The sequence below is a fragment of the Thunnus thynnus genome, chromosome 14, assembly GCF_963924715.1.
Source record: "Thunnus thynnus chromosome 14, fThuThy2.1, whole genome shotgun sequence".
Taxonomy (NCBI): domain Eukaryota; kingdom Metazoa; phylum Chordata; class Actinopteri; order Scombriformes; family Scombridae; genus Thunnus; species Thunnus thynnus.
Window position 1 is genome coordinate 3,107,149 of NC_089530.1, and position 20,990 is coordinate 3,128,138.

General features: G+C 39.0%; 1 protein-coding gene across 3 annotated transcripts; it reads right to left on the reverse strand.

Moving 5' to 3' along the window:
• Positions 1-481: 481 nt before the first annotated feature.
• si:ch211-195b21.5 (uncharacterized protein DDB_G0287625) lies at positions 482-20,819 on the reverse strand. Of its 3 annotated transcripts, XM_067609345.1 has the most exons (9): positions 20,491-20,628; positions 14,667-14,887; positions 11,333-14,371; positions 10,597-11,218; positions 7,887-8,529; positions 5,038-5,105; positions 4,829-4,922; positions 4,599-4,717; positions 482-1,882 (listed from the first exon to the last, which is right to left on the reverse strand). In XM_067609345.1, the coding sequence occupies exons 3-9, from the start codon at positions 11,533-11,535 to the stop codon at positions 1,328-1,330; spliced, it is 2,304 nt and encodes a 767-aa protein (XP_067465446.1). In that variant the 5' UTR covers positions 11,536-14,371; positions 14,667-14,887; positions 20,491-20,628; the 3' UTR covers positions 482-1,327. The 3 variants fall into 3 exon arrangements, with proteins under 3 accessions (XP_067465446.1, XP_067465444.1, XP_067465445.1); XM_067609343.1 differs by lacking the exon at positions 14,667-14,887 and having other exon boundaries at positions 11,333-11,478; positions 20,491-20,819; XM_067609344.1 differs by having other exon boundaries at positions 11,333-14,887.
• Between the last annotated feature and the right edge of the window lie 171 nt (positions 20,820-20,990).

Below are 20,990 nucleotides of genomic sequence, written 5' to 3' on the forward strand. Positions count from 1 at the left end.
GCTCCTCTCCATCAAGTTACCTCTAAGGGCCAAACTGAGAAGTCAGATACAGTATGCTGTCACAGAATCCTTTGCTTGGTCTATATCAACCCCAGAAATCCTTTTTCACTTTTTCATGGAAGATATTTTGATGTCACAGTAGGAAAAGCACACGAGTAATTAATAAAATTAATGATGTCTAAATTCCATTTAGCCGTTTCAGTTTCAGGGTGCTGGTATTGTGCATGCTGGCTCACCGTCACAGCTTACTAGGACATGTTAATTAGTTAAATCTGTGCTTTTCCTGTCAAATCAAAAGCATTTATTATAAAAGTTATTTAACCAGCAAGTGTAAATTCAGCTTTTTTGGTAATTGATTGTGACCACAGAACTGCAAAGAGATTACGTATTCATATGATCACTTCAATTTCAAAACAATTTTTCTTTTTAACACTTTATTAAATTGTACGCATAATTCTGTATTTCACCACAGGAGACGGACTTGTGTGTCATTTTGTATTTCACATAAAAATGCAGATAAGTAGAAAGAGAATGAGTCAACTATGAAACACATCGCATTTCTAAACACTACAATGCTGTTGGTCCTTGTAAAATATTCATACAGTAGAAATGGTACAGCCAAAGATGAATGTGTTGACAAAAATAACTCACTGCTTATTTTCTCAAATATTTAATTAAAAGATGAAACTGGCAGTTAAGGGCATACTTGAGACAATGCAATGACACCAACATATTCATTAAGTCATTTTTAATTGTCATTTTAGGCAGCCACTTAGCAAAAGGAGTACAGTGACATTTTGGAAAATGTACTTGTTTGCCAACATACCAACAGCCAAAAGAGAACATTTATCACAATTTCATCTACATGTGTCCAGTTCAATGATCAGTCAGGGGCTCATTTATTCTGGGTTGGCACAGACACTGGAAACAGCTCCATCACAGGAGTAAAATTAAACCTCCAAAAAATCAAAACCTCCCTCTGCTTCCAGTCTTTGTGTTCAACTCCAGTTCAGACCAATCTCTGTACTGGAAGCGCAAGGATGAAACTGATGTGACATCTCTTTTGAGTATGGTCGAAAGTAAACAAATGCACTTCCTCACCTGTCAGACAGACAGTCCCTTTAAACATGGAGATGAATCACCTGTTGATCCTACCTCCATCTTCTGATCACACCAACAAAAAAACAGGAGAAAAGAAAACAATAACATGGTTCTCAGAACTGTAATTGTAAAACTCTGAACTTTACATTCAGAAATTTGGCCAGTAACAATCGTCTTACGGATCTGTGTGGTATGGATATGAAAACTGACTAGGATAATACAACACTCAGGACTTATCCCCCTTCTCCTTCTTCTTCTTTTTCTCCTTCTTCTTCTTCTTTTTCTTTTTAGGTGATTTTGCATTACGTGTTTTTCCTTTGTCATCGTCACTGCTGTCACTGCTTTCATCTTTTTTTTTGCCATCCTCTCTGCTGTTCTTGGAGCCCCTGCTGTCTGAGTCTTCCACTTTGAGTTTACCATGGCCCCTGACAGCCAGCTCATTATTCCCCTCCTCCTTGACCCTGACGTTTGGAGGCGGTGTCAGTCCACGGGACACTGTTATGAGCATCCTCTCCCTCCTCATCTCCTCCTTCAAGGAGATGTTTTCCTGCCCAGCCCTGAGATTTCGGCGGTCATTGTCATGATTGCTTCTGTGATCTCTCTCATCCCTCCAGTTTCGTTGGTATTCTCCGAGATTCCTGTGGTCTCCTGAATCTCTATGGGAACCGTAACCCCTGTGATCTCTTCTCTCTGAGGGGTGTGGGTGTTGGTTACTGCTGCTGCTAGAATAGCGTGAATGTCCTTTGCTGTCTCCAGGATGCTTGTCCATCTGCACTTTCTCCTAAAGACAGATAAAAACATTTTTTGAAGCATGAAGATAAAGAAACTACCCCAAAGCCACTCAAAGTGCTGGCCTACAGATTTTGCTTTTCTTAGGGCCTGATCAGTGATGGGGCTAAAGTGTGAGCTTCAGAGAGTAGAAGAAAAAACATGATTAATGAAATCAAAGGTGTTATACCTTTTATGCCTATTAGAGAATCAATATCCTTGTACAAAGTGGACATACGTAAGGCCTCAGCATGTGTTAAATGAATATCATCTAACAGCTTCTGAAACCCCCTTTCTAGCAGTCTTATTGGGGTGAGATCCATCTGACAATTTTTGTAACTTTCTGAAACAGACAAACAAACTGAGAAGCACACCCACTTTTTGCAGTGACTGGCCGGTTGTGTTGAGGTGTATAAGTAGGCAGAGTTTGAACTTTTTCTCTCAGGGTCTTTTTCATTTTTCAGAGCTACTGTCACTTTTCATGTGTACAACTGTGTGGAACGCTATGAACGCTTCTAGGTTTAAGGGGGCTCCACAGTGTCAGACTTTGAAAACCTGTTTTCAAATTCTGGGAACCCCCTCAGACAAGACCGAGACAACTGCGCCTCACCAACACCCACATCTACCGTCATCCCTCGGGCTAATTTAAAATTGTGATAATTACATTTTTTGTCTGCAGGTTTTTAACAAAGGCCATATATCAGTATATAAATCGATAGAGGAGAGTGCCAGTGTTTCAGGAATATAAGATTCAGAGTATTAGTAATGTCATAAAAACACTGTTTGAAAAAAGTGAATAGTAGTAATAGTACGATTTTGTCTCTGGTCTTGGTCCTGGTTCCTGGTCTTTGTTTGATTTGGGAGATAATCATGTTCTCAATTTTGGAAATACAGTTCCTGTAATGCTTTGGTGGATGTAAACAGGAAGTATAACATTGCAATGGATTCAGTGGGTTAGCTTTGGCCTCATGTTTTAGACTATATTGGTTTACATTTTGATGAATTGGCACCATTAAAAGAACGCTGAATTAGCTATTATCAGTTCCTGTTTGCAGTGTACTCATGGATGTACAGACAACTATCACTGGATTACCTTTGACACTAAAGCAGACCTGCCAACACTCCTGTCACCCCCTCTCCTGCTCCTCAACCTTTATTATGAATAACCGTCATACACACGGATCCATATGTTATGTATGTTTGTCTGATGTTACCCAAGTTGACAGATCATCTATGAAACACAATCTACACACACAATCCACACACGACATACAATTTAACCCATCTGTCACCACAGTGGTTCCCAAATTTTTTCTGCTGGGGTCCCCTTTGTGGGTAAAACTATTTTCAAGCTCCCTCACCTACATGCACACAAATAAACACACATCTTACTAAATAAAATAAAATAAGGAACAAGTCACTTTCAGAGTTGAAGCATTAAAAGTGACACTGCAGCATAAATGTTCTAAATTTTTGTGCACATTTTAATCTGAATCAGTTGATTTGTCTTATTCATAACCACTACTACCGGGTTTTGCTGGCCATTCATGCAGCAAACTTTCCTTCCTTTCCTACTCCTTGGAGTAAGAGGACTGCCGAAAAGGCCTCGCCTCGCGGTGGCTGTGGATTCGGAGGGGGGATCCGTGGAGCAGTGTGCCATTTGGACACAGGTTGGGTACTGATCACCCCCAGCTGGGTCGCTTGGGTGAGGGTGTATGATGATTAAAGACCCAAAACACCTTATGACCCTGGGTTCATCACTGATGACGTGTCCAAGTACCAACCCCTTGAGAATACACAAAACCTGCACATTTTCTCTGCAAGAATTACACTTAACTGGGAATTCACATAGAAAGCGAAAAGTGAGTGGCAGTGTTCTACTCGTTCAATCCACACCGACTCTGACCTGTGTTCAGCATCTCTGTCCACAAAAGCAGCCATCTGTCAGCAGCAGCTCCTAGGGAGCTGAGAGGATAGCAGCAGGCCAGACTGCTTTCACCAGGCTGACTGACAACAGAAATTTACTGAACCAAAATAGTTTCCATGTTGGTTCTATGGGAAGAAATCACTGATTTTATTTCCCCATCCACTGCAGCAAGTGTGGGGAAGCTAGCTTGCCGGTAGTGAAACCAGCAAGCTGAGACGGACAAACGGACTGAGAGTCCTGATCAATACTTGATACCTGATTAATACAGATATAGTTCATAAGTAAAATAATCAAAACATATAGGGGCTGGTTTGTCTCAAGAACTTGCCAAACTTTAAGATATGTAGTAAACTTAGATAAAGGGCTACATATAGACAGCTTTCGTGTTATTAGCTTAACCAGTGCACTGTGGTTGTGTAAAACATACTGGCGTTTGATGGGACACTGTGGGTAAATCCGGTGGAAATATTGCTTTTGTACATGTTTATGCTTGTTGAACAGAGTACTTATTGGCTTTTTACTTTCTACGGTTTTGTTGCACCTACAGTAATGAGTTTAGTTGTCGTCAACTTGAGTAAATTGTATCTTTCACTTTAATGTACTGTACTTTGTGTTTAGTGCAAATGTTAGCATGCCAATAAGCTAAATTAAGATGGTAAACATGGTCAACATTTAACCTGCTAAACAAGAGAATGCTAGCATTGTCATGTGACACATTAATTCAAATGACTGATTCAAACTCAAGAAAAATGCAAAAGCAAGAACAGTTTTGCATTCCAGAAGGAAATATACAGGTACTCACACAGCTAGAGTTACTATGGCAGTGGATGGCTGCATGGTTTTCAGCACTATTCAAATCTCCAATGAACTCCTCACATTTCTGGCAGTAAAACCCAATCACTGGTGTCAGAAAACTCAATCCTGTAAATGGACAAGAAAAGAAGTGAAGCAGATGCAGTATGTCTAATACAATGTGTAAGACAATTGAGAAGACAGGGAGTTTAAGATTGCCTTAAGAGGAAAATACTTTACCATCCAGTTTCAACAATCCCTCCATTTCTTTCATTAAAAATTCCATTTTACTTATTCTGGCTTTTTTCTCCTTGCTGCGCTCATCGTCACCTGCCTGGAAAACATGAGTGACAATTTCAAAAATCTGGGGTTTTTGCAATTCTTTAAATGTGTTCAACTTTATCACTCAGATGTTGATTAGTCAATGACACAACTTGGAAATCCTTTACCTTGTGCTTATCAGAGGACGTCTGAGATGTGCCACTGCCATCGCTTTTTGTCCGCTTATCCTTGGTTGCTTAAAAAAGAAAGACAACAACATCATCCTTTATTCTACAACAAAAGGTATTACTCAATAAAGACAAAGATAAAATATTAGGTCAGTTGGATACACCTTTGTGGTCAGCAGTCACAAAATCTTATCCTTGACAACTAGAGAGAAACAGATCCAAAATCAACTTTACACATCAGTGCACACCCAAATACACAAAGCAAAGACCAACTTTTAAGAAGTTTAGACATTAACCTTGCCTCCACACTTTCCATGCCTTTCCAACTTCTCTATACCAAGCCATTTGCAAATACAAAACCGAGCAAAACTCGAAAGACTCGGCAGCCTGACATTTCTTAATTCTCTGTTTAGGAGTGGATGAGATTGACACTAAAATGAGAATAGTTGGTCCACCTTAAAGATCAGTCTACCTTAAGTGAGCCTGGTCAGGTTAGGCTAACCCATTGTCGCTCACTTCGGGGCTAACACCCTTTACTTTTTCAGCGGTTGGGGAAACAACAGACAAGACTTTTCTTGGTCTTGAGAAACTGCAGCATTTATTTACTGACACACTGTAGTCTGTACTGTACATTTACTGCCAGACTGACAAATTCCTGCTAACCTTTTCCTCTGCCCCACTTGCATTTCCCGTCACTTTTCTAACACTTGCTCTTTTAAGGCCAAAACTCACCACTGCCGAAAGATGCAGGTCAAAACAGCCACCCCAAATATTTTCTATGTACAACCCCTCCTCTAGTGGCGGTTAGGCACACTTCATACCACTGACCTATTTCCAGCTTTGCTCCCCCTGAAAAAATGCATTTTTTCCCAGAGAAAAAGCTGTTTTGTACTTCAATACTTCACTGTAGTTTTAACTATTTCACCTGTGCCTGTATCTACAAGCCAAAAATGAATTAATTGTTGATTGATCTGCTGCTTTCAAAACATAATCTCACTGCTCAGGTTATCATTTTTTCAAGTTATTAATCAGAAATCAACAACTACAATAGGCACCTCACCCATGGCATTTTGATGTCCCACGCTGTACTCATAGAACTGGAGTTACAGCCAAGTAACTAACGTACCTAACTAAGTTTTTTTTCCAGGAAATATGTCTGAAAAAAGGGGGATCATCTTATATTTTAGGTCTAGATTTTTAACTGTCAATATACATTCAAAACAACAGATGGTGCCAAAAATCTGTAAAACAAGTGTTCCCCTCCTGACTGAGGCGAGCTACCATCCATCACAACTAGCCTACGGTGCCAGGGGCCTGAAAGATGGAGAGACACAGTGATCATCTCAAACAAAGTGGCTCAAAAGTAGGCCAAGTCAACCAACAACTGAGTACAGTAACGTAACGGATGTTGTTGTCGACTCGACTACTTCACTGTCTCTCCTCTGCTCCACTGAACTTCATACATGTATGGAGGTGTAGCCCTGCCTGTGGTGAAACAGAGGAGAGGAGAGAAACTCAGCGCAACCACAGAGTCTCACACTGAGCTGAAATTAAATGAGTGCACATAAATTAGGTAAATAGCATAAATAAACATAGTCTCTACTGCGTTTTGCTGTGTCATTTATGGTTGCGCTGAGTCTCTCTCCTCTCCTCTGTTTCACAGCGGGCAAGGCTGAACACTCTGTCTGTGTGTGTGTGAGTGTGTGTGTGCGTGTGTGCGCGTGTGCCCCACAGAACAAGGTGAAGCACTCAAATTGACGACAACTAACTGCACTCGTTACATTACTGTAAGTGCAATAAAAGTTTTGTGAGTAAAAAGCAAATTAGAGTTATTTAATCCAAGTTGTGAGTCTTTTTCCAAAAAGGAGTCTTGAAGAAAGGGGGGTGGTCTTATAACAAGGGTCATCTCATATTCGGGTCAGTACGGTACTATATTGAGGTGCTGCAGCATAATGCTTCCTATTGGTGCTAGGGACGGCACTTGACGCGCTGTGGTGGCAATGTCTTTTCACCTTCACACTCACTCAACCACACACTTGCTACACACACACACACATTATACACTGCCCTATTCTTTAAAGGAGCTACACTACTCTTATAACAGTACCTTTCACATAGATGTCCTTTGAAGAATGAGGAGAGGGAGGATTCTGGGATTTGAAGCACTAGTTGATGACTCAAAACAATTGCAATGAAAATCATTAGTAGCCCACTGACATTAATGATTGTGTGAACTTTGGCATAATTTTCATAATTTCTCATAATTGTGCAGCAGCGCATGGGGAAACACTGCAGGTCACAAATACATGGCTTGATTTAAAAGAAAAAACAGCTGGGCACTGTAGTTTTTATCGGACGTCACTTGAACAGACGGACATAGTGCACATTTGTTGGAGACTATATTGAGCTGCAGGATAATATGTTTCTTGCAAATTGAGTATTTATGGCAGGACAACGGTGTGTGTGGGTTAGACACAAAATAATAATTGGCTGTGTTCAATGTTATCCAGGACAGATGGGATCAATTCATAAATGATTTTAGTCTTTTTGTGCAATTTGTTGACAACTGCAAAAATACTGAATTTTCAAGTAACTTGGCATAAACTACCGTAATAATTGTTTTAATATGAAAACAACAACAGCAACAACAAAAGAACCTCATTGTGCCTATCAAAAGATTTGTAACTGGACATATTTGAAATAGATTCTGTTCAAACTTCTGATAAAACCAGAGGTCAGTCACCATGAAGAAACGAATCAACAAAATAGTGAATATAAAATATAAAACATTTTGTATCTGGCAAGTTGAATAAGGAATTTGAATTTTTCATTCAATACAAGATTTATACCTTTGATGAGTGACTGTAGAGACTCCAAAGCTTGCCGTACATTGGGGTTACTCAGTGCTGGCAATCCCACGGCTGCTACTGCTGGGTCTGGACCAGGAAGTTGTGCAGGAGACAGATGCTTCCCCTCCTTCTGCCCCTGCATCTTCCCCATTATCTCACGGATGTCCACTGTGCCTAGACTTTTCAATATGTTTTTTATCTTCTCACACTCACTACTGTCCAGATTAGCAGAGGCTAAGCCTGAGGAACTGATTTGAAGGGGTTGCTTCGAATCAAGCAGATCCCCACAGTTACTGAATATGGACTTATTCTGATGATGCTGACTGTCAAGAGCGCAACTCTCCATTTTGTTATGCTGCGGTTTGACGTGTTCTCCAATCTGGGAATACGCTGCAAAAAGTGCAGTATTGGATTGTTTTTCTCCAGTGTCTTCATTCCCATACAAGAACGACTCTTCGTCATCAAACTCGGCAGTTTTCCTGACCACAGTGTCTTCCTGGCTTTGCACCTGGAGCCAAGAGAAGTCACTGCCTACTCTGTCATGGGGAAGGAGCATACTGTCATTTTCCAACGATGTTGAATTCTCCTGACTGTCATGTTGCTCCTCAGACACATACTCCACTTTTTTGCTTTCATCCGACGCCTGGAGAGAGGAGATCAAAATAATGACATTCTTAACAGATGGTACCCCTTCACTTTCTTTTCTTGCATCACTACTGATACCTTTGGGGGGAACAATGAGCTACAGCTAAGTGACATTGTATGAGTGAAAAAGCTTTAACTGTCAGAGTTCACCCATGCATTTAAGTGTTCACAGTTTGTGGCACTCTCAGTTAGCTGACAATTAAATCGTTCGCGGGTGCAATACTTATTAATTTGTCAAATCCTTGAATTGTTAAATCTGAAGATTAATTTTGTAGATGAACATTAAGAAATACATCATCTTCTGACATTTTTGTAGTTACAGCCACTCAATGTATTCATGTTTTAGAAATGCTTTACTATGTAGAGTTTCTATAGTAGGTGGTGAGGGAACACTGTGCATAATTCAAATATAATATGTGGGCATACACGAGGAAACACAACTCTACTACTAACGAGTAAAAAGCTGCCTCTGAGCTGCACTCGAAGACAAACCAGCAGTTTAATCTTTCTGTGGCATACAACTTTAAAGTTACTGATCTGATTTTTCTACAAACATCAATTTATGCTATCAGAATTATTTGAAATATGGTATTATATAGAAAAAACAAAAAAACAAAATCAAGAATTTTTGGGGGAGTTATTAAGTTCAGATCTGGTTTAGCAGTATCTACCTTAGCCAAATTCCCCTGAAAACGTGGTAATTTAATATAATATTTAAATTCTTTATAAAAACAGATCAGCATTTGACAGAAGCCCACTGCATCACCAAAGAAAAAGGAGGCCTTTAGGAGAAAATTATCACATAACTACTAGATCAGGTTCTCATAATTATAATAGAGGTATCTCCTATTTATGGAGATTGTTTTCTTGTAATTATGGTTATCAATTGGCATGATGGTGTTACCATTTTAATTTTATATTATTCCCTTCTTGGCTTGAGACACTGAAATATATTAATATCACTGAGTAATGTGGAGGTTATTTTTTATTATTAATATGTAAACACTGCGCAGGTATCTAAAGTCCTGAGGATTGTTAGGTGCAGAGCACACACTGGCAGGATCACCGTGTTCCTTCAGGAGCAGCTAAACCAGTACCAGATGCTTCATGAATACAGTCATGCATCTGAAATGCATCCATGCTGGCTTTGTGGTGTTACACTGTATTCAGTGACCCATTTCATTCTGTGACCTGAATATCATACATTGCAGTTTTGATAGGATAGTATTTAGTGAAGGTCACAAATGTTGATAGCTTTTAACCAAAAAGTGGGACCCTATTTATTCAGATATTAGAAACAAATATTTTGATAGATGTGATAGCACAAGCTCTGGTGCATAGGTCTGTTTGTAAAGCTCACCTTATAATATTCAGTTGACACTTTTTCATATTCTGTAGTTGATCCTCTAGTGTTACAGAATTTGACTGGTCACGAATTTCTGTATACCGAAATCACAGCTATCAAAATTTGTGTGTTTATCTATATACTATGGTATCGTTTTATTACAGTTGAACAAAGTCTCCCCCTACCTCTTTATATCTCAACCCAACCAGTCAAGGCAGATGGCTGCCAATCTAGAGTCCGGTTCTGCTTGAGGTTTCTTCCCGTTGCTTCTGTCAACAAGTGCTTGCTCATGGGGGAATGTTGGGTCTCTGACAGTATGGTCTTGACCAGCTCTATGTGAAAAGTGCCCTGAGATGACTTTGTCATGATTTGGCGTTATATAAAAAATTGAATTGAATTGAATTATCTGAATCTCCACTTCTATTGGTTTAAACGTGCTAATTGTTTGTAAATGTAGCTGTGCAGATTTGTTTTCTTCCTGTGAGTTTTTGGCACGCAACATACTTAAAAGGCAAGCTGCTGGTCCATGTGGTTGATACTGCTCTTTCTACTTCAAACTGAATTCCTGTATTGGATTTGTATTGTGAAAATACATGTGACTTAAGTATAAAGTTACCCAAAAGACTATCTATAATAATAAAAGTTAGATTTACTTCAGGTTAAATTTACTCAAATATCCACTGAAATGAGACATTATGTAAAATGTATGATGAGCACTACCTGAATAGTGAGGATGGCATCTTTGAGGGTGGGCAACCTGTCTTCCAATTCTTTGCTGTTCATGACCAGCTTCAGTCCCTCTAACAGACTACTGCCTGTCAGATTATTACTGCAGCTAGCATTGCTGCTACTGCAGCTGTTGCTGGGGCTCCTCTTTCTCTTTCTGTCTTTGGCGTAGCTTTTCTCATTACTGCTACTTCGTGACTTTGACCTCCTGACCCGGCTTTTGCTCCGTGTGTGACCTTTCTTGCTTTGGCTCTGGCTCCAACTCCTACTGCGAGCCCTGCTTTTACTTCTACCTCGACTTTTGCTGCCAGCACGGCTTTTGCTCGTTCCTCTGCTTCGGCTGCACGCTCGGCTCTTGCTCCGTGCACGGCTCTTGGCTCGAGATTTGGCACGGCTTCTGCCACGACTTCTTCCGCGACTTCTGCCACGACTTCTGCTGCGACTTTTGCTCTTGGTCAGATGTTTCTGGAACTCAGGGTCTGATTTGACTGCTTCCTTCAGGACATTAGCTGACTTAAATGCATCAGCCAGGTTGTATGCCATGTTCCCTTTCAGATAGTCTGGGAGAGGCTTGTTAGCAGCAATACATCTCAGGAATTCCTCGCCAGCTCGGTCACTGAAAATTAGTGTGTATGTGTTCCAAACACCAGCAAAAACAAAAAGTACATCATTGCAACTGTGCCAAGCCAGATTTATCCAAAACATTTAATTAACACATTGACACATTTACCTGTTGTCTGGTGGATGATGTTCCACAGGAGTGGGATTCCACTGTGGGACCTGATGGCGCAGTGGTTCTACAGGAGGGACAATCTGCTGGTTGCCTCCCAAAGCAATCATGGTATTACGGTCTATGGAGAAGCTGCTACAGTGGGGCTGAGAGTATTCAGAATTCATGTTATACAGCTTCACAAGACAGACCTGCAATAGCATATTTATAGATCTTTTACTCCAAGTGTTAAAGTTGCTAAATATATTAAAAAGGGGCTCCCAAAAAACTCAAACGTATAAATTTGATTTACAAATGATCATTTGTAAATCAACACAGACAATGTAGCTACAACACAGACAATGTCCAGTACGTGTCACAATTTCCCAAGGAGTCATATCGCATCACACTGTCGACCAAGTGCATCTTGCCACAATTAGCATGTTCAACAGATTGAAAATGCTAGTCAGCACTGGTGTACCTGAAATTGAATCAGGATTTCTTAAAGTCCCCTTCCAACGAAAATTTTTTTTTTCTTCTTGTTCCTGCAGTTGAATGTTTGAGCTTCACTGTGCAGACGATGTATGTGCGGAGTTTGACACTGCAAGGCTGTTTTCACATTCATCAGTTTAAGATGAAAAGTTTCTCTGTGCTCGCTGAAAATATATTTTAAGGGGTGGGCCTATGAGCAGGATTTGTGACATCACAAATAGTTTGGAAGCCAATCCTGGTCTAATATTTAAATTACACAAGTGTGATGTGGAAACTTGAAGCCTCCAGTGCACATACACTGAGAATGGACTTAACAGTGAAGAGACATCTTGTTTCCAACAGTTAAACTTCTGAAATGAAATATATTTGCATATTCATAGAATCTGGAATTTGTAATGAGTTTGAAGAAGGAGATTAATTTTAAGGATTTTACCAATACCAATTATATGCAAACATATAGTCCTAATGAAAGTATTGAGTGTATTTTCTGTAATTTGGTTTATATTTTCAGCCATGTTTTTTCCAAGTCGGTTTATCTTTTAGCATTAATTAGCCCTTACAGTGTTAAGATAACACTGATCAACCTACGGGAGTTTCTCACGGCTCATATACCACGTTTTTCTGCCACATTCTTGTCAAGTGAAAACAAGTTGAAAGCATCTCTCAATGTTGTTTCAGAAGAGGAATCATGGAGTTAGAATAGTCAAAGGTTTTGAGATACAATTTAGGATGAGGGATTTCACTCACTCACCTAAATTGTACTTCTGAGTCAACATGTCACATTTTTACATTCTGACAAAATACAAAATGTAAAAACATCACTTGTCTATGCCCTTTTTGCCGCTCGACACAGCATGTATTTCCATTGGTGGCAGTATTTGTTAGTGGTATAATATGGCATGTTGGGAGAGAGGAGGAACGCACACCATTGTTGGAGAGGTGATGACCACGATGAAAGTACAAGTGTGAAGGAAGGCAGATACACACTTATAGCCACAATGCAAGAATAGTTAAATAAGTTACCAATGTTTCAACATGACAGCCTTCTTCAGGGTACTCATGTTGAAATGCTGGTAACTTAAAATATTGTTGCATCGTGGCTACGAGTGTGCGTCTACCTTCCTTCATACATAATGTAGCGTGCTACCAGTAGTGCGACCAGGGACTGCAGTAAGACAAAATGGACCATCTTAAACAGGTTTTCTTGAAATTTATATTTTGCACCAAGGCTATTGTGTTCCCTTTGTGAAATAAAACAAAACACAGCAACAGAAATACATTATTATTGGGCAATACATAGTGTATATATACACTATATATAATACAGTAGTATACATATGAAATATGTTATAAGTAGCTTTGCAATATATAAAACCCTTATTTCATCCTTCTCAGATCTCCTCTAGCTTGTAGAAGCTGGTTTTAAACATTTACAGTAGCAAATGTCAAAATTGTGCCTTTTACCCAACAAAAAGTATTGATATCTCAAGGAATTCTGGGGGTTTTCAAATGAACTCATGCTCAGCAAATGACATGCAAAACTGAAGTGTAGAAACTTTTTCAAAGCACTGTTAAAGTTCATATTTTAACAAGATGTCAAAGAGTTACATGGATTATAAACATTGATTATAAAGCATTTTTTTTTAGATAGAAGTGTTTACTAAGAGATCAACATAAGCATCCTTAAGGCCCAGTCACACCAGCATTTAATTCAGCAAAATTCTACACTGAAATCAATTAATTCCAGTGAAATCACTGATTGGTGGATTCACTCACAGTGGTAAAGGAAATCTGTGCAAATGTTTTGCACCAACTTTAAAGTTAAACAAATCTGCAACATTGATCAATATCATGTCGTCTTGACAGTGCAGACCTTTGAGAGCCAGAGTCCAAAATGTAGGAAGCTATAGCTTATTAGAAGAAAGTAAGCAAGCTCACTAGCTTGAAGAACTTTTCCCCCCTCTTCAATAATGCTATTAAATCATTTCATTCAATAAAAAAATATAGTACAATACTGAAAATAAAATGACTGGGGAGTAAACAGTCCAGTGAAAGGAAGCTCAGAGAGCTATTTTGACTGACTAGCGCTCACATGTCTCCAAATGGCTACATCAAACTCCAAGAACTACATATTTTGCAAAGACGTGCAAATAAATTTTGCCATGCAACTTTCTGGTGTAACCAGGCCTTTAGAGTCATGCCACTAACATGGCTAAAATTAGCAGAAAAAATAACTGGGATGACACTTTTGGCTTTTGTAAAACTAAACTAAAATTGCATCTAGATTTTAAATCCACAACCATTTCCTCTGTTGATCTTAAGCATAACTTCAAAAAGGAAGTATCACTCAGTATAAACTGAAGTTTTTTTCACATGGGTAGAACAAAATAGACTAGTAGCCACAAATCAAATGGATTCATCTCCATGTCCATGTCTGAATCACAAAATAGCGGTCCATTTTTGAATGCTGCTTTGAAAGCGATGATGTTCCCTTTTCTTCACTGCTTTTTTGACTTCCACAAGTAGTTTTGGTCTTCATTGTCCGTTCTGGATCCTCCACATATAACTCTGCTTGAAATGAGTTAAACAACAACCAACAGGCTTCAGGTCACATACAGTACACCTATACCGCGTATGAACAGACATGTGTAAACCAAGTGTGTGATCATTTCCAAGCAAAGTTAGGGAATTGTCAATTTGTACTTAATGATGTACAAAAAGAACAGTAAAATCAATCAAATGGAAATTGAATTAATACAAGAAGCTTTATGAACAAATAAAAATAAAGAATATAAGTTGTTATTCTATTTACTAATTCCTTTTAGACAGTGGTGGGAGGTAAAATGTTTCCTTTTGGAGATACCTCGTACTTTTAAATCACTAGATGAACATTTGTCACATTTCTTCATTTGGCAGAAGCTTGTCCAAGTGACAAATGAGGTAAAATCCAGGTCACAGTAGATCAGTAGTAGTTCAGTGCACCTGCTAGTTCTATCCTCCTTTTTCCAGTTATAGAAGGATGCTGCAAATATCTTTCTGCATGGTCCAATTGCTCTGTCGATTGTCCCTCTTTTCATTTTTTCACTGTAAAATATGGGAAAAAATGTATAGGACAATACCTGTTAAACATTATTGATATTAATTTAATAAAAATATGTATTACCATATCAGAATTTCTACAAAATAACACAAAATGGAAACAAAGCCATTCAAAATAATAATGCATCAAATAATAACCTAACAACCTAAGTTAGTACAATTAAGAAGTCTTTTCTTTTTTTTTTAAAAAGTTCTTCTTTTAGCTGTCAATAGCTCCTTACCTTCCCTATGTAATATGTGGTTGCAAGGCTATACTGACAAGCTGACAAACATCCTTGGCTGATATTTTTCTTTGAAAAGGAACAGATATTGTTTTTGTTGACTTACCCATTGTGATGTAAAGCATGCATGTCAACGTAAGTTGCACATCCATACCGTGCTGACAAATTCGAACATGCCGTCATGAAATTGAAATGATTGCTGTGGTATGATTGTCAGGAAAACGAGAGGCTTTGTTGTAGCTGCTTAGGCTTTGTAGTATGTAAAATTCAGCAAACACAGTAAGTGTTCTCTACTTGTGTGTGCCTTCAGTCATCGTAATCGGCATATATCCAGCAGTGTAGCACAACTGGGGATGGATATCAATTTATTGATAGTACTACTATTATTGATACTCCTTATCGGCCCGGTTCTTTATCGATACTCTTAATGGTTCTTTTTCTTTATTAAAGAATTGTTGTTTTTTTTAAAATTATTTAAAATTATTTAAAAAAAACAATTCAGATCAGGATTAGAATTTATATTTTCAATATAATATTGTTTCTAGAGCAGCAACAGGAATGTTTAGAGCAGCAAAATCGCTATATGAAATCAATAACATCTCACTGGAAACTAATCTAAAATGTCAATAAAATAAATAATATTTCTGACATCAAAATACTGTGTGAAGTTTAGGAAGAATGAGGCAGGTTTGTCTCAGCCAGTAGCTTAGTTTACAAGAATTTGCCAAATTTTAAGATATGTTACAAACTAAGCTAAACACTTAAGGCTACATACAGACAGCTTTCATTTTACCTAGCTACAATTCCCAATTAGCTTAACTATCGCACTGTGGTTGTGTAAAACATACCGGCGGTGGATGGGAGACTGGGTCACTCCATGTCAAATCAGATAAGGTTGTTGCAGCACCGTCTCAGATTTTGTTCACACCCAAAACCAAGGTCTGTAAAATATTTCTGTTCATATCCTAGGTTTTCAAATTTTTTCAGCCCTTGATATCATTTCTTATTTATATCTTCAAAGACGCCTTATCTGGGAAGCCATGTTTGGGCATTAGCATCTTGACAAGTATTGTTCCTAGCCTCACCAAACTTTATAGGATGGAAGATAAACATGTTCTGTATGCTAAAATCATTAATAGCCTTTACTGCGTGCCATTTTATTTTTATGAGGCCCTAGATTTGGAAAAAACTGCAAAATTCCTAAACTCAAATATTGGCACAAAATGAATTAAAGATTGTATTTGAAGAAAAAATAATGATTGATACCATATGGGTGAAAAAAGGGGTTATAATAACCTCAATATCACTATTGTTTGGGAATTTTGTTCTTTTTTCCAAATCTTGGGCCTTATAGAAAATCAATAGGCATGCAGTACAAAGTTTTAATGGTTCAGTCATACTGAAAACATTTGTCGTCCATCCTACAAAGTTTGGTGAGGCTAGGAATAATATTTTTCAAGATATTAATGCCCAAACATGGCTTCCCAGATCAGGCGTTTTTGAGAGCATAAAAGATATCAAAAGCCAAAAAAATATAAAAACATTGGAATTGAACAAAAATATTTTACAGGCCTTAAGTTTTAAGACCCAAACATCATATAGACTGACAGAAACTGAATCTGAGATGGTGATGCAACCACTTTCCTGGATTCTGTCTGATTGGACATGGAATGACCAGACAATGGGCAAAGCAGTTGACAATACTGGTTTTCTATATGCTTGTTGAACAGCTGGTTTGATGAAGTACTCTTATTGGCTTTTTACTCGCAAAGGTTTTACTGTACTTATAGTAACTAGCGCAGTTGTCATCAGCTTGAGTAAAACTTTTTTCCCTCACTTCACCTGGTTCACTGTGTGTGTGTGTGCGAGAGAGGAGAGACTACAGCGTGACCGAAAGTTACACCAAAACATATAAAATTACTCGTAAAAGAACCAATCTTGACAATACCCTGGATTCTTATCATACAAGGTTGGGTTGTATTTTGAGTCAGTAATGTGTGGTTTTCTGCATAATGCCATTCAAAAATTGTCTTAATCTGCATGCTGCCAGGTAGGCTTAGGCAGTGTTTGTTTTCATACCTTCCTTACATTTCACTGGGGTATGCGGTATACAATGGTATTTGTGTTTAAAAAAAAAAAAAAAAAGTAAAAGCTGAGCTGCGCTAGTGATAGATAGTCATTGTAGCATGTATGACATTGTCTTGCTTACAACGCTGTGTGTCTAATATGCAATTAGCCTACAAGTCTTGCTGGGTTTAAATAGTTATGGCCCATCTGGACTCTGGCTGGACGCACCTTTAGGCTATATGATTTGTGGAAAACTACTTTACCTTGCAGGTTAAATGGCAGCCTGCTCGGCTGTGCAGCGACCCGGGAGAGTTTAAACATATAACCAAGACAAAGTATGCATACAGGTATGTTTTTCATTGTCCCCCGCCCCCTCCTCCCCCTTTCCCTCTTTCTTTCTCTCTCTCAACCCAACCAGTCAAAGCAGATGGCCGCCCAGCAAGAGCTGGGTTCTGCTTGAGGTTTCTACCCGTTAAAGGGGAGTTTTTCCTTACCGCTGTCGCCAAGTGCTGGGGAATTGTTGGGTCTCAGTAAATTAAAGATTACGATCTTGACTTTATGTGAAAAGTGCCCTGAGATGACTTTTGTTGTGATTTGGCGCTATATAAATAAAAATTGATTGATTGATTAATTGATACCAAGCATCAGCACCGACTCCTAGTCAGCTCACCCCTCTGTTCACCCTGACCCCTGGTGCACCTGGAGCCCGGCTCTTTAACTTAGCTTTTTTTTTTTTTTTAGCTTTTTAGCGTGGATGCTAGCTGCGCGTGGCTCAATGGAGCTCCACAAGCGAGAACTCAGCACATGAGACGCTGTGTGCGGCAGGCGGGATCCTCTGGAGCTACCTAATATTCAACACACATGCATTGTAAGTGTAAAACAAGAGGGGCCTAGCCTCATGAAAAAAAGAACAAAAAACATGAACATAGCGGTTTTGGCGGTTGCTTGTGTGGTATTGCAATATTGCATTTATCAATTCCATGCCACTCGCAGTCACCATCTTTGTCAGCTCAGCTGCCTGCTCCACTAGTGGAGACTGACCTCTGGGGGCACACTACAGTACATCACTTTAATACAGCATCTCCTTGTCAGCTTAATAGAAAGAGGAGTGTCTGTATGTTTGACAGTACTGAAAATCATACCTTCAGGATTTCTAAATACACTGGTATATACTGTTATATCTTGATACTGCCCAAGCCTACTGCCAGGAATGAAAAATCTTAGACTACATCTATATCAGCTGGCTAAATTCTAAAATGCTGTTTTCGTGCAAAAACGACATGCGTCCACAGCAGGAGTTTCAGCTTGTTTCTGCAATACCTCCATCCACATTAAATCACCAAAATATGCATGGAGGATAGATGAGCGAGTCAGCCACAGAAAATAAGCAAAGAAGAAAATGATATACTATTTCCATTCAACAGTGGCTTCCTGACATTTTGTTTATCACAAACAAATTACAACTATGTTTAACTCTAATCAAGCGGTCAAAGTACCAATAAAGAAAACAACATTTGCTTCAAGCCGTCCATCATTGTTGTTAATGTTGTTGTGTTTCTTCTTCGTCCTCTTTCAATGAAATGCTACACTACTCCCACCATCTGTTTTGTCAGCAATATGACAGTGTTTCTACAAAGCTCTGTTTTCTCGGTACACACTATGACAAGCCGTCCTTTTCTGATTTACACATTCTGGAGGCAGTTTTGGAATAGCTCCCTTTTTGGTGGAGAAATGCTGTTTTAGTCTGGAAAGATGGCCAAAACAGAGAGAAAAAGATGCGTTTACAAATTAAGCCGGCTTAGAGTGGACATAGTGTTAATGTGAGCCATGAAATCATGGGAGCCAATGCAATCATGAGCCCCCTTTCCACCAAAAGTTCCAGGTACTTTGTGCCCAGAGGAACTAATCCCAGGGACTAAACTTGGAACTTTAAAGTCCCTACAGTGCAGTCCTGTTTGCATTTCCACCGCATCTGAGGAACAGGTAGATCATGCAAATTACACCCATGAGGAATTTAAAAATGATGGACTTCCTGTGATTTTTCATGAAAATTCTTCTGATGAAAAGCTTAAAAATGCTGAATTGCAACTGCAGTGAACTTTTTGCATCATGTCATGCCTTCTGCACCCCTTGCTTAAACCAATTGGAGTATTTCCAGTAGGTTACAATGCATCTGACACGGACAATCTCCTGCTGAGTGCTACATGTGTGAAAGGGAAACTCTGGAAGATGTCCAGACCTGATTCTCCAGATATTGTGTGGAGTCCATATGTGACTAACCCTAATCCTTACTGTTGCATTAGTTGGATGTAGCGTGATTGAATGAAAAGGCGAAATACAGAGGAAGAAAATGAAAATGAAACTGAAACTACGAGCATCTACAGCTAGCCCACTGAGATTCTGTGTCATTTAGGTAAACATAAGTATTGGTTTAGCTTTGGTATTGGCAATATTAAAAAGGTCTCTGTTCAGGATTGTGGACAAAATAACTATATCAGAACATCAACAACATAATAATTAAGTGCAATTATGTTTAAGACAATACTTAAACATAACATGTTCTTAAAACAATATGTATATTATCATATTTGAGTACCATTACATGCAATTTGTGAATATGGCCACTTGGTTAGCACTTATATATATATATATATATGTTTATAATACCCACTTTAAATAAACAAGTAATTACTGAGAATAATATCTAGTAATTATTAGCATTTCATATTGATATAACTATATAGTTCTAAAACAGTGAAACTTGCTAATGTGCAATACAAAGTGGAAAGCAAATTATTATCTAAATGATACACACAAAAGGAAAGCCACATAATGGCAAAGCAAATCAGGCTGGGATAAAAGCATGGTTTTGCTTAAACAAGGCAGGTCTTAAATGTTTCATCAAAGTCTGTTTTGCACACATTACACTCCTATTTCAGCAGAGGACCTGAAGATTCAGACATACCTGGATTTGTAAGCGGATTGTTTGTGAGGCCTTGCCTGATTGTTATTATGAGGTAAGGGGATCATATACCAACACAAATTATCAAGCGTAAGGTTGGAAATTGTTATGCCTAACGCTAGATATCTAACGTTATTAGATCAAAGATCGACTAACTTACTTGGCACGTGTCATCAAATCTAATATGCCTTATTATATTATCATTATCATTAGTGAATAACTAGCTACCTCTCACGCTGGTCTGTTGAGTTTACTCTGCTTAGCATTAACCTAGTATCTAAATCATGCAATGTACCGAGCTAAGCTAACTTTATTAGCCAGTCCGGTACGTAACTTACACGGATGAAATGTCCTCTTGGTGGCCTGTTGTGGAGAAAATGGCTATCCGGTGCTGAAGCCAAAAATGGTCCGCAAGGTCCAGGTGGGGGCAAGTGTCCAGGTGGAGGAACACCACAGGGCCCCCCGAGTCTGAAAGGAGGGCCATGGGGAGGAGGAGGCCCAAACGGCGGAGGTCCATGTGCAGGTTTACCGGGCCGGTACATGCTCGTGTTCAGCAGGGCATTTCACCTCAAGAATCACTAAGTGAGGAAACCAAATCAAAGGAAAAACAGGGTCCAAGCGTGACTGTGCGGAGCTACTGCAGCAGTCGGCAGAAATGCAACAGTGACGTAGAAAAACATCCGGTATTGAAGAATTCAAAATAAAGGTCTAGCTCAGTTTTCTCATAGCTTTCAGCTGCTCATCCAGACATACAGTCATGGATACATACAGTCATGGATACATACATGACATACACCGCGTATATATAATCTACAGGACCAACCCATGAACGACATCC